Here is a 15024-nt window from a genome sequence, read left to right as displayed (position 1 = left end):
CAGCAGCCTGGAAACCAACCATCAATGTGGTGCTGAGAGCAGTGATCGAAGTAACTAATTACAACTACTCACGTTACTGTAATTAAGTATTTGTAGTTTAAAAGTCTATCAATAGTGCCGTAAAAGTCTGTAATTTTAAGTATGGATTGCATTATTTACAGTAATCTACTGTAATGACCCAACATTTTTACTCGCAATAAAAAAAGACTCTTATATTTCTGTCACAACACAACTTTACCACTGCAAAGTTTGTACAGTATGACTACTGTAACAGGTTGATAATGCACCATGTGTGCATAATCTCTGTTCATTAGTCAATGAAGGTTGAACCCAGAACATGACTCATACAGGAACAGAATAACAACATCTTCTTAATTAATTATTTATTTGCACTGGTAGATTATTTCCCTGGAAACCACATGATTGATTGATTTTATTTTATTTAACCTTTATTTAACCAGGAAGTCACATTGAGGTTGAAACCTCTTTTACAAGTGAGACCTAGCCAAGACAGGGTCAGCAACGTGAAAAAACGTAACATGACAACATCAAGTTACAGACACACAGCAACATAGATGGGACTAAAACAAAACATTAACAGGACTGCATAAATCACGACACAGCTACAATAGTTACAACGAGGGCACCTAAAAGCAATGACATTATGTCACAATGTAGATAAAACTTATTACAATGGCTACAGTGAATAATAAAAGGGCAGCAATATTTAATTGTGTATTTACATATTAGTTGAAACAATTGCAACCAAAAGTAGCCACTTCCTTAATTCTAAGTTTAAAATCAAGGAGATAAGGGTCTCGAGTTTGAGTTTGGCTTGCAGATCATTCCAGGACCAAGGACCATAGTAGAACAGACTTGCTTTACCAGCCTCTGTTCTGATAGGAGGCACTTTGTATTGAAACCAACGATGTGACCTAAGGTTATGGCTGTTTTCCAGGGGTATAAACGTACGGTTTAAATAAGAAGGTAATTTACCTGAAATAATCTTGTAATGAATGAACACAGACAGTCAATAACTCAAGTTCATACTGTGGGCTTGCGTCTTTTCTAATGTGTTTTTCTAACCAAAGGATTATTTTTCTAGCCAAAGGACGGACATTATGTAAATCAATGTTACAAAAACAAGAACATTGAATTTGGCATTAAATAATGCAGTGATGAGAATTGGAAGTATACTGTTTTGTTACATACTTGTTGATAGTTGCTTTCAATAAAGGAATCAATCTGAGGATAAGACACACTGGAGGCTGTTACTCTACAATTTAAACTGCAAAAGGAAATGCCAAAAGGAAAACAAAAGAAAGCAGACTATTACAGTATAAGAATGTGTCCCCAAGAGAGGAAGGTTTCATATCATGTCATCAGAGCGGGAAGAGGAGGAACCCACTGAACACACTGGTATGCACTTTGCCACCTCGCCACAAGATGATGCTGATGCAATCTCCGACATTCAGGTCGAGAATCACAGTATTGCTGGTGGTGTCACTGGTGTCCGGCCCCTTGAATTCCCAGGTGCTGACTTGATAGAGGGCGTTCTTTGCCAAGATGGCGCCCGACGTGTGGCTGTTGTAGCCGAAAGTCATGAAGGTGAAGTGGTAAACCCCTCTCACTGGAGCGGTGAAGATGCCTGTCCAAAGAGGAAAGCACATTTACATTCTTCAAGAAAACTACTTGATGAGTTAAGGTCAATTAAGGTCAATTACGACTCTCAAGACTGACATGTGAAAGCTGTTCAATCACAAGTTGGGGATTGCATCTCCTCCTACTTGAGAATATTTTTTAGATCTCACTAACCTGAAGCACCTAAAACACACACACACACACACACACACACACACACACACACACACACACACACACACACACACACACCCTTCTCTCAAGGCTGCACATTAAGTGTGTACGTACTGTATAGCTTACCTGTTGTCATGTTGTAGGCACTGCCGATGTTTGTAAAGACTTTATTGAAGATCAGAGTCTTGCTTACACCCGTAGGACTGGGTCCAGTGAACACACCTGAAGCTTCTACTATGGATGCAGAGAACGCCACTCTTTTGACTGGGGGGGGAATAATAAATGATTACATTCATTGTAGCAGTCTAGCTTGGCTTATAACATTTCCATGATCAATTATATTTATATGGTTGTTTGTTGCCTTCATTCTAAAGCTCATCCACCTCTGGTTTTTTGCCTTTCGTCTTATTTTTTACGCTTTTTGCAACATCCTTCAACAACAACAACAACAACAACAACAACAACAACAACAACAACAACAACAACAACAGATACATTGGTCTAATAAATGGGGTTACATATTCACTTGTGATAATCTGTCTCTGCAGTCCATTCAAAATTACTCAAAGGTATTTAAAAAATCTCTCATATTGCATTGCAGATTATAGGCTAATATTGGAGATCTAAACGGTTCACACTTGAGAAAACCTGCTGGAATGCAAAGAAGAGATGATATCTCAATGGCGCTCACCTGGTTAAATCATTAAAAAGATAAAATGATCAACTTTGATCAGCTTTACCTTCATTCTCATTCTTGAGTCTTTCAATTTCAGCGTCCTGTCGCCCCATCTCAGTCTTCTGCTCTCGCAGCTGTGTTTCAAGATTGCTGACGTTGGTTGTTAAAGCTTCTAGTGCACGAATCGTTGTCTCCAGGTCCCTTTTTGTAGATAGAAGCGTAGCCTTGATTGTTGTCTGGGCGCGATCGAGATGTACAGTGTTTATGTAGTTCAAACACTTAGATGCCTTCCTCGTTTCACCATTTTGTATAGGGTCAATACTGCACCGCGTCTTGTACGTTAGTGTGGATGATGCAAGTCCAAAGAAAGCAAGTAGCAGGACAATCTTCATCATGTTCAGAGGTGCAGGAGGTTCTCTCTCAAATGTCTGTCTGCTAAATTGTTGTTTCTGTGTAACTGGCTGATCCAGCTCCTTTTATACCAAGCGGACGGCTGATTCCTGCCACAGAGCAGGAACGTAGCCCGGGTGAACCCAGCCTTCAACGTGACGTCACAGACCATGTCTGTAGCATAAGTGACTGATAGTAGGTCACGTGGAGGCTGGGTTTAGCCAGGCTAGCAGGAACTGTCTTACTGTTCTGGTTACGGTCTAAACCAGGAAACTTGAACCTTTCTGTTGTTGTTCTTGCTGCTTCACTTGGCATGCAACTAGACATGTAGAATATGAGGAAATGTTCTCAGTCAAAGTTTTAGACACGGCACGACGCCAGACAGTCTGATGGATCTTCAAAAGTACAAAACACATTTGCTGTAGAATGAAATGAAAATCAATGGAATTTACTTTTTATATATCAAGCCTCTTCTCCAAGTGAAATACCTACACTTACAACAACACATGTCTCTCCCTGGTAATAATAGTTGATATTCTGTTTTTGTTTTTTGTCCCAAACACACAGCTACATCTACAGTATCCCTCTGGTTTGCAGCATTTTCCTTTGCTTTGTGGTTTTGTTTGTGAAGGCCTGATTTAGAAAGATGGAAGCCAACAAGTTATTATTATATACCTCTTTATTATACACCTCTTTATTATACCTCTTTATCGCACACGTTTTTAGGCCAATCAGGTATGTGTGTTGATTGAGGATCTGCTTTAATAGGAATACATGCTGAATAAAGAGAAGTTGTTCTCTATGCATCAGTGTTTAATGTGCACTTTCAGTGACACCGTGGACACACACACAAAGACACACAACCACACACACACACACACACACACACACACACACACACACACACACACACACACACACACACACACACACACACACACACACACACACACACACAGAAGCAAGAACATTCTTATAATAATAATAATAATAATGATGATGATAATGTGATTGTCTTACTTAATTCACAAATATCTATCTATATTGGTCTTTCTAACAAGACTGACTTCCTGTCTGTCATGCTTTGACTTTGTGTTGTGGAGACAGCACATTCCAGGTAACGGAATAGACCAGAAGCAGCCACGACTCCACTCAGTGGGGTGGGCGCATTCGAAGGTCTCTAGACCCAGGTAGTCTCTCCCCAGACTCAAATATGATGTTGAATCGCTGCGCTCCGCATCTGCACATTCTGCAGCATGCAGTAACGTACAGCGTAAGGACTCTCATGGGTCTGGCATTGAGACTAAGACCCAGACCCATGCAGGCAACTAATCACCACTCTTCATCTATACAGTAATACAACTGATCACCACTCTTCATCTATACAGTAATACAACTAATCACCACTTTTCATCTGTACAGTAATACAACTAATCACCGCTCTTCATCTATACAGTAATACAACTAATCACCACTTTTCATCTGTACAGTAATACAACTAATCACCACTTTTCATCTATACAGTAATACAACTAATCACCACTTTTCATCTATACAGTAATACAACTAATCACCACTCTTCATCTATACAGTAATACAACTAATCACCACTTTTCATCTGTACAGTAATACAACTAATCACCACTTTTCATCTATACAGTAATACAACTAATCACCACTTTTCATCTATACAGTAATACAACTAATCACCACTTTTCATCTATACAGTAATACAACTAATCACCACTTTTCATCTGTACAGTAATACAACTAATCACCACTTTTCATCTATACAGTAATACAACTAATCACCACTTTTCATCTATACAGTAATACAACTAATCACCACTTTTCATCTATACAGTAATACAACTAATCACCACTTTTCATCTGTACAGTAATACAACTAATCACCACTCTTCATCTATACAGTAATACAACTAATCACCACTTTTCATCTGTACAGTAATACAACTAATCACCACTCTTCATCTATACATTCACTAGCAAGGACCACGCCACAACAAGAGTATCGTTAAGGTTCTTTACTGAAGAGAATGAGTTGTGTATGGTGTAGTGTGGGTGCGAGATGAGCCGTCTGTTCCAGGAGGTCACGTGTTCCGGGGGAACGTCCTGATGACCGGGGCAGAGGGAGACTCAGGGTGGGGGTTCCGTCTCAGACGTGGTCTGCCCGAGCGGGTCTGGCGTGAGGCGTGTTTCAGCCCGAGCAGATTTCAGGCCCCCCCCGGATGGATCCTAGAACGAGACGTGGAGAGGCATGCACCGTGCCTAGTGAGAGGGAATGAGGATGTTAAGGGTTGAGGGGTGCGGGAAGGGATAGGGGATTGAGGGATGAGATATACAAGGGAGGGAGGGTGGGTCGAGAGATCGAGACAAACAGGGTGAGGCAGGTTAACCAGGTGTAGTTAATATTGCCACGTAATTAGAGGAGTGGTTTAGAGGGGTGGTTAGGAAGTTGGGGGAGTGGTTGAGGCGTGGCCCAGCTCCTGAACTTAAGTTAAACATTAACTTTCATTTAATACAACTAATCACCACTTTTCATCTGTACAGTAATACAACTAATCACCACTCTTCATCTATACAGTAATACAACTAATCACCACTTTTCATCTGTACAGTAATACAACTAATCACCACTCTTCATCTATACAGTAATACAACTAATCACCACTTTTCATCTGTACAGTAATACAACTAATCACCACTCTTCATCTATACAGTAATACAACTAATCACCACTTTTCATCTGTACAGTAATAAAACTAATCACCACTCTTCATCTATACAGTAATACAACTAATCACCACTTTTCATCTGTACAGTAATACAACTAATCACCACTCTTCATCTATACAGTAATACAACTAATCACCACTTTTCATCTGTACAGTAATACAACTAATAACCACTCTTCATCTATACAGTAATACAACTAATCACCACTCTTCATCTATACATTAATACAACTAATCACCACTTTTCATCTATACAGTAATACAACTAATCACCACTTTTCATCTATACAGTAATACAACTGATCACCACTTTTCATCTATACAGTAATACAACTAATCACCACTCTTCATCTATACAGTAATACAACTGATCACCACTTTTCATCTATACAGTAATACAACTAATCACCACTTTTCATCTATACAGTAATACAACTAATCACCACTTTTCATCTATACAGTAATACAACTGATCACCACTTTTCATCTATACAGTAATACAACTGATCACCACTTTTCATCTATACAGTAATACAACTGATCACCACTCTTCATCTATACAGTAATACAACTAATCACCACTTTTCATCTATACAGTAATACAACTGATCACCACTCTTCATCTATACAGTAATACAACTGATCACCACTCTTCATCTATACAGTAATACAACTGATCACCACTCTTCATCTATACATTAATACAACTAATCACCACTTTTCATCTATACAGTAATACAACTAATCACCACTTTTCATCTATACAGTAATAAAACTGATCACCACTCTTCATCTATACAGTAATACAACTGATCACCACTCTTCATCTATACAGTAATACAACTGATCACCACTCTTCATCTATACAGTAATACAACTGATCACCACTCTTCATCTATACATTAATACAACTAATCACCACTTTTCATCTATACAGTAATACAACTGATCACCACTCTTCATCTAATTAATACAACTAATCACCACTTTTCATCTATACAGTAATACAACTAATCACCACTTTTCATCTGTACAGTAATACAACTAATCACAACTTTTCATCTATACAGTAATACAACTAATCACCACTTTTCATCTGTACAGTAATACAACTAATGACCACTTTTCATCTATACAGTAATACAACTAATCACCACTCTTCATCTATACAGTAATACAACTAATCACCACTTTTCATCTATACAGTAATACAACTGATCACCACTCTTCATCTATACAGTAATACATAGGAACGAAATTGTTAAAACATGTTTTTTTGTACTTTGAGTAGAAACGTTCAGTGGCAGAACCATGTGCCACAGACAGTGTTGGGCAATAACTAAGTTACAGTATTGTATTACAATACTAGTATTAGTATTAGTGCTTGTATTACTTTCCCCAGTAACTAGGGATTACAATTCCCAAAAAGTAATTATATTACCTTAACTAATCCAAGTAACTTCAAGTTACTGCATTACTTTCTCCAGCGCTGCGCACAGCCGTAAAACAAAGTGTGGAGATATAGGTCTGGCTACGCGAGACTACTGCGTTGCCAGAAGGCAATTAGATTTTCGTCCTATAAATAAAAAAGGTCTGCAGTTTGGGTTTGGCTGATTGTTGACTCCTCCTGTAAGGTTAGTCATTGTTCCAATAAAGTAGATTCCGTTCTAAAAGGAGCTGGTTACGGGCTGGTTACGGGCTGGTTACGGGCTTGTCCGTTATGAGAGAGAGTTAACCAAGTTGTATGTGACTTTACGGAAGGGCGGGTAGCTAAATTAATATAGTCAACTAACGAGTAACATAACTAATTACTTTTGATACCAAGTAATACATGAAGTAATCATATTACTTTTTAAAGGAGTAATCAGTACTCAGTAATGCTAATTGAGTAACCTGCCCACTGGCCACAGGTTCTGTCCCTGCCACCAGCTCTTGAATTAACAGATTCTGACCAAAGAGGCTTCTTTACGGGAGCTGTTAGCGATGTTGTGGAAATGTTCAACTGTGAAATGGTGAGGAATGTTTGATCACTTCTTCTTCTTCTTTATTCAGCAGCAGCTAGAAGACATAGGAATGTTGTATAACGTCTTCAGCAGCAGCTAGAAGAAATGAGCAGCTGTCGGTCTACATGTGAGATAGAAAGTGATGGGAAATATGCCTGAATGTTATCATGTGAGGATCATCATACTCACACATGATAACAAACCTGTCTGTCATGTTCATCTGCTCTCAAATGGTTTTGTGACTTGTCAGTTTTATGAAGGTGGCTCACTGGACTGGAAAAACCCGGATGAGATTTGTTTACGCACCACCCAACCCCAAGCAATTCTAAAAAAAAAAAAAAAAAAAAAAATGCAGCATGGTCAACAGTAGCAAAAAAAAGTCACAGAAACCACTAATGGAAAATGAACAAACCAAAGAAAAAAAATGTAGGTAGACCTATACAGTATACGCATAAATACATACACACAACATGCATACATACATACATACAGTGGTATACACACATCATATATACAGTACACATGCACATACATACATACATACATAAAAACATGCATGAATACATACATACATACATAGATACATACATACATACATACATACATATACATACATACATACATGAATACATACATACATACATACATACATGCATGAATACATACATACATACAGTACATACATACATAAATACATACATACATACATCATACATACATACATACATACATACATACATACATACATACATACATACATACATACATACATACATACATACATACATACATACACACATACATACTGTACATACATACATCTCTCAATTAATACTCTCATGGCTGAGTGAGTTACCTTTATCACACCAAGCCATGCAGAGCTACTCTGATTATGCGGAAGCTGCTTCGTGAGACAGGTATCAGGAAGTTGGCATCATTTATATTTTTGGCCTTTGCTGTGTGTATTGTTGTCGGCCTACTGGTGGTGAAAGCTTCACAGAATATCATTCCTCAGGGTTCTCTTGTAGGTCAATCATCATGCTTGGTAGTTCCCGCCACAATAGGTGTCTCCAGCAAAGCAATTTAGAGAGAGAGTGGCGTCAGCGGAGGACCAAAATGCGTGACTCATTAGCCAATGAACAGCCAGGAAGGGGTCTCGCGCTACTTTTGAATGCTAAAATAAAGCTGATAATGTACAATTTGATTAAAAAAAAAAAAAAAAACGTTCAAAGTACAACGCAAACTGTCCATTTTGCTGCAACTCGACAGTGCTGCTTAATCCAGGACCTCACTTCCTAGAATTCTTGAGAGTAAAAAACTGGTCCATTGGAGTGAATGGAGATGTCGTGGGCTCTATTCTCCCACAGGCCATCGGCGCTATTACGGGCCTTAACCGCAAAAAAACGTGCCTTGCGCCTGTTTCGGCAAGATAGCAATAGGCTTTAGGCTGCCAAATGCGCTTTAGGCCGAATGGGCGTGGCGCAGTCCCAAAGTGGGCGTGTCGGCGCTAAATACCAGCCTAGTCATATCTTGGGAGCTGGCCTACATTTAGCGCTTTGCGCTTTTCAAAAGCAGGCCTATTCTTTGCCTTCACTGCTTCTTCTCTGTCACCCTTCTCTCTCTCTCTCTCTGAGTTCCCAGCATGCATTGTGTTTCTTCATTTCGCTACTAAATAGCCACCAAATGAGCCAAAATAGATATAAAAGGTAGTTCTAAATTAATGTGTAATGGTAACACAGCCTGCCATTGTCAACATTTCAATATTTGACCAAATAAAACCTCGAAATGAAAACACCACCCTATGTGAAACATATATGTCCTCCTGGGCATATATATACCCCTTGTCGAGTTAACGTGATTTAGAGAAGTAACAGCGGAACGCGCTTCGGAACGCGCTTCTAATGGCATCTGCTATACTGTGATGTCCGTCCAATAACTTGGCCCTATTTCACATTTAGTTTTACAATAAAAACACATTTATGCAATGACTTGACATAATGTAGGGTATATTTATGTGCATCATCCTTCCTGCAGCAGGCGAGAGAAAATGATATCTTTCTGGACAAACTTTCACCAATCTAATAGGCTATATTTTTCTAGCTGATGCATAGAACATTATTTTCACTTTGATCTTGCTATAGTGTAGCGTATTTACATGCTTGCAGTATTGAAACTGCAGTTAGATTGGTTTGAGAAGCATAATAATATGGAATAATAGCCTATAATGCAGACAGACAGGCTGGATGAAGGGAGGGGGGGGGGGGGGGGCAGAGCGTTTGGCTTTCGTCTGGTTTTGCGGGATCACTGGAATTGGAGCTAAAAAGGCAAGCGTGCGATTCGTTTATTGCACTTATCCAATGAGCATGATGGTGCATAATTTTACGCCTAAAAGGCGTGGTTGTAATGCTTTGGGCTGCATCTAGCGCCAGCACGACGATATCAAGTGCGCCTTTCCACGCCCACTGCTTTGATCTGCGCCTGCCGCTCGGCCTAGAAACTGCGCCGATGCAACGATAGGGGCCGTCGTGACTCTTCTATATAAACGGCTCTGGTCTCCAGGACTAAATCTTTTCCTTTTATAGTTGCAGTTACAGCCCCATGCCAGCATGCGGCCCCCTCAGCACCCCTACTTCCATCCAGCCAATTACGAGCAATTTCTCCAAAGCCATACGAACCGCCCCCTGGCTTTGTTACCGTGGTTACTGTTTTGATGGAGGATGGCACTGTATTGCATTCCATGGGTTTCCCTCTAGATGGCGGTATGGATCCTTGCTCCTTAGAGATGATTTAGGTCCAGTGCATCTTTGAAGTCACTGCTCAGCGCTCACTGAATTAGAAGTCTTAAAAAAAATAGGAGATGTGCCTACTATGGCAAGCAGCTGTTATGAATGAAGCAGATGTGAATTTCAGCAAAATAGTGTGTCTCGTCTTAGGGTCAAACACATCTTAACACGTGTTATCATCATTATTACAGCGTGTGCTGAAAAGTCACACTGTGTGTTGTCCTAAAATGGAGTGTTGACATCCAGTACATCCCTCTCCGAGAGAGTCGTTTTTCCGCACATTGCCCCCCTCTGGCTGGAGGAGTCACATGTTCAGTTCAAGCAGTCCAACTAAGTGTGGAGAGGCTGGGGAACCGTGGATGGCTTCATGTATTGGCTATGGCATTTCCAGTGTGATTAGCTCTTTTAGATTTGTTGTTTGAGAGGTTACTTGTTTGCAACATATCTGCACCATAGAGACATATTGTCCATAGTGACTGTACTCAATATAGACTGTACTCAATACACACCGACTGTACTCAATACACATATAGACTGTACTCAATACACATATAGACTGTACTCAATACACACAGACTGTACTCAATACATATAGGCTGTACTCAATACACTTATTACCTGTACTCAATACACACAGACTGTACTCAATACACTTATAGACTGTACTCAATACACATATAGACTGTACTCAATACACACAGACTGTACTCAATACACATAGACTGTACTCAATACACATACAGGCCCCTATTCTCCCACAGGCCTTCGGCGCTAAAACGGGCCTTAAACGCAAAAAAACGTGCTTTGCGCCTGCCTCGGGAAGATATCAATATGGCTTTACGCTGCCAAATGGGATTTAGGCCGAATGGGCGTGGCGCAGTCCCAGAATGGGCCAGAATGGGCGTGTCGGCGTTAAATCTCGGCGTACTGATATCTTCCCACCTGGCGTAAATTTAGCGCTTTGCGCTTTTGAAAAGCAGGCCTATTCAGTGCGCCAGTTGCGCGGAGCGCTCCCCTCTGGCTCTCTCCCTCCCCTCTGGCTCTCTCCTCTGTCACCCTTCTCTGTGTCACTCTCTCCCTCTCTCCTCAGTCTGACAGGCACAATACGACTGTCTCTCTCTGACTCCCTCGCTCAGACAGACACAACACACGTCCTATAGGAAATAGCAGTTGTAAGTTCACTGCCTGTGAATGTCCCAGCATGCAATTGGGTACTCCATTTCGCTACTAAATAGCAACCAAATGAGGCGAAATAGATATAAAAGGTCGATCTAAAATAATGTGTAATGGTAACACAGCCTGCAATTGTAGAACATTTCAATATTGATCCAAATAAAACATCGAAATTAAAACACCACCCTAAGTGAAATATATATGTCCTCCTGGGCCTATATATATCTCTTGTAGATTTAACGTGATTTAGATAAGTGTCAGCAGAACGCGCTTCGGTAACTTGGCCCTACTTCACGTTTAGTTTTACAATAAAAACACATTTATGCAATGACTTTACATAATGTAGGGTATATTTATGTGCATCATCCTTCATGCAGCAGGCGAGAGAAAATGATATCTTTCTGGACAAACTTTCACCAATCTAATAGGCTATATTTTTCTAGCTGATGCATTTAGAACATTCTTTTCACTTTGATCTTGCTATAGTGTAGGGTATTTACATGCTTGCAGTATTTAAACTGCAGTTAGATTGGTTTGAGAAGCATCATAATATGGAATAATAGCCGATATATGGAGACAGACAGACGGGATGAAGGGAGGGGGGGGGGGGGGAGCAGAGGCTTGGGTACAGTCTATGGGCCCTATTCTCCCACAGGCCTTCGGCGCTAAAACGGGCCTTAACCGCAAAAAAACGTGCCTTGCGCCTGTTTTGGGACGATATCAATATGGCTTTACGCTGCCAAATGCGCTTTAGGCCGAATGGGCGTGGCGCAGTCCCAGAATGGGCCAAAGTGGGCGTGTCGGCCTTAAATCTCGGCGTACTGATATCTTCGCACCTGGCGTAAATTTAGCGCTTTGCGCCTTTGAAAACCAGGCCTATTCAGTGCGCCAGTGCTCTTCTGCCTCTCCCCTGTCACCCTTCTCTGTCTCTCTCTGAAACCAGGCCTATTCAGTGCGCCAGTGCTCTTCTGCCTCTTCTCTGTCACCCTTCTCTCTCTCTCTCTGACTCCCTCGCTTAGACAGGCACAACACACTTCCCATATAGGAAAAATAAGTTGTAAGTTGTCTGGCCTGTCCCAGCATGCATTGTGCTTCTCCATTTCGCTACTAAATAGCAACCAAATGAGGCGAAATAGATATAAAAGGTTGATCTAAATTAATGTGTAATGGTAACACAACCTGCAATTGTACACATTTCAATATTGGACCAAATGAAACATCGAAATGAATACACCACCCTATGTGAAACATATATGTCCTCCTGGGCCTATATATATCTCTTGTCGATTTAACGTGATTTAGATAAGTGACAGCGGAATGCGCTGCGGAACGCTTTCTACTGTCATGTGCTATACTGTGATGTCCGCTCCAATAACTTGGCCCTACTTCACATTTAGTTTTACAATAAAAACACATTTATGCAATGACTTTACATAATGTAGGGTATATTTATGTGCATCATTCTACCTGCAGCAGGGGAGAGAAAACGATATCGTTCTGGACAAACTTTCACCAATATAAAATTAATCTCATCATATAGGGATAGGCTATATTTTTGTAGTTGATGCCTTTAGAACATTCTTTTCACTTTGATCTTGCTATAGTGTAGCGTATTTACATGCTTGCAGTATTTAAACTGCAGTTAGATTGGTTTGAGAAGCATAATAATATGGAATAATAGCCTATAATGGAGACAGACAGACTGGATGAAGGGAGGGGGGGGGGGGCAGAGCGCTTGGCTTTCGTCAGGTTTTGCGGGACCACTGGAATTGGAGCTAAAAAGGCAAGCGTGCGATTCGTTTATTGCACTTATCCAATGAGCATGACGGTGCATAATTTTACGCTTAAAAGGCGTGGTTGTAATGCTTTAGGCTGCGTTTAGCGCCAGCACGACGATATCAAGTGCGCTGGTCCACGCCCACTGATTTGCGCTGCACCAGGCGCTCGGCCTAGAAACAACGCCGATGCAACGATAGGGGCCTATATCAGTGATGGGCAAGCTACTTGGAAAATGTAGTAAGCTAAGCTATCAGTTACTCTCGATTAAATATAGCTAAACTACATTGAAGCTATCCCCAGAGAAATGTAGCAAGCTAAGCTACGAGCAACATGGCAAAAGCAGCTTGTTACATCAAAGCTACTTTTTTTCTCACATTGAATCAACTTCATGTCAAACTTTCCACCAAACAAATAGGCAGGCAAAAAAAATCTTATTTTGATTGTTTATTATATTATAAAACACACTGAAACTCTCACTGGCACAATATTCAAAAACCTGAATGTCGTCTTCATCACTGCCAGTGGCTCCCTCTGGCTCTGCCATCTTTCAAAGTTCGTTGCTGATGTGACTTCGGCAGCACATGACATATTTTGCCCTACCCTTAACCAATCGTCAGTCTTCATTGCCTAAACCCAACCCAATCAGAGGCAGAGTAGTGCCGGGTCTTGCTGCAAGAGAGGCAAGGATGCTAAAAAGCAAGGATGACTTGTTGTCCGTCATAATGGAACTGGAAGTGCTTTATTGGCTACACAGGCACACTTGACATATGCAATGTCTCCTCCTGTTTAATCCAAACCGCAGCAGAAGTCTCCACTGCATGCTTTGCTCATGGATTTTCTCTGGCGAGTAGCTTGTAGCTTTTGCGGGAAGCTACAAGCTACTTGGGTCTATAAATAGCTTAGCTACTGAAAGATCTACTTGGTTCAAAAGTAGTGAAGCTACCACCAAGCTACTGAGAAATGTAGTTAAGCTATGTAGCTTCGCTACTTGTAGCAAGCTACTGCCCAACACTGGCCTATATGTGTATTGAGTACAGTCATTGAGTCAGTCTATGGCCCCTATCGTTGCATCGGCGTAGTTTCTAGGCCGAGCGCCTGGCGCAGCGCTGATCAGTGGGCGTGGACCAGCGCACTTGATATCTTGGTGCTGGCGCTCCACTCAGCCTAACGCATTACAACCACGCCTTTTAAGCGTAAAATTATGCACCGTCAGTTCATTGGATAAGTGCAATAAACGAATCACAAGCTTGCCTTTTAAGCTCCAATTCCAGTGGTCCAGTAAAACCAGACAAACCCAAGCCTCTGCTTCCCCCCCCCCCTCCCTTCATCCCGTCTGTCTGTCTCCATATATCGGCTATTATTCCATATTATGATGCTTCTCAAACCAATCTAACTGCAGTTTAAATACTGCAAGCATGTAAATACCCTACACTATAGCAAGATCAAAGTGAAAAGAATGTTCTAAATGCATCAGCTAGAAAAATATAGCTTATTAGATTGGTGAAAGTTTGTCCAGAAAGATATCATTTTCTCTCGCCTGCTGCAGGAAGGATGATGCACATAAATATACCCTACATTATGTAAAGTCATTGCATGAATGTGTTTTTATTGTAAAACTAAATGTGAAGTAGGGCCAAGTTATTGGAGCG

General features: G+C 40.7%; 1 protein-coding gene across 1 annotated transcript; it reads right to left on the bottom strand.

The window, feature by feature from the left end:
- Positions 1-368: 368 nt before the first annotated feature.
- LOC310780051 (cerebellin-3-like) lies at positions 369-2947 on the bottom strand. The gene is made up of 3 exons (XM_083640589.1): positions 2556-2947; positions 1942-2079; positions 369-1648 (listed from the first exon to the last, which is right to left on the bottom strand). Exons 1-3 carry the CDS (start codon positions 2884-2886, stop codon positions 1383-1385), a joined length of 735 nt encoding a protein of 244 aa, XP_083496715.1. The 5' UTR covers positions 2887-2947; the 3' UTR covers positions 369-1382.
- Positions 2948-15024: the final 12077 nt, after the last annotated feature.

Source organism: Poromitra crassiceps (assembly GCF_964638095.1).
Source record: "Poromitra crassiceps genome assembly, chromosome: 7".
Taxonomy (NCBI): Eukaryota; Metazoa; Chordata; class Actinopteri; order Beryciformes; family Melamphaidae; genus Poromitra; species Poromitra crassiceps.
This window is presented reverse-complemented; position numbering and strand designations above follow the sequence as displayed.

Excerpts from the sequence above, each read along its gene's own strand:
- LOC310780051 (XM_083640589.1), bottom strand. The coding sequence starts at position 2,886 with ATGATGAAGATTGTCCTGCTACTTGCTTTCTTTGGACTTGCATCATCC. Across the intron at positions 2,080-2,555 it reads ACTCAAGAATGAGAATGAAG|TCAAAAGAGTGGCGTTCTCT; the intron begins GTAAAGCTGATC and ends TTCCCCCCCCAG. Across the intron at positions 1,649-1,941 it reads TGCCTACAACATGACAACAG|GCATCTTCACCGCTCCAGTG; the intron begins GTAAGCTATACA and ends CTCTTTGGACAG.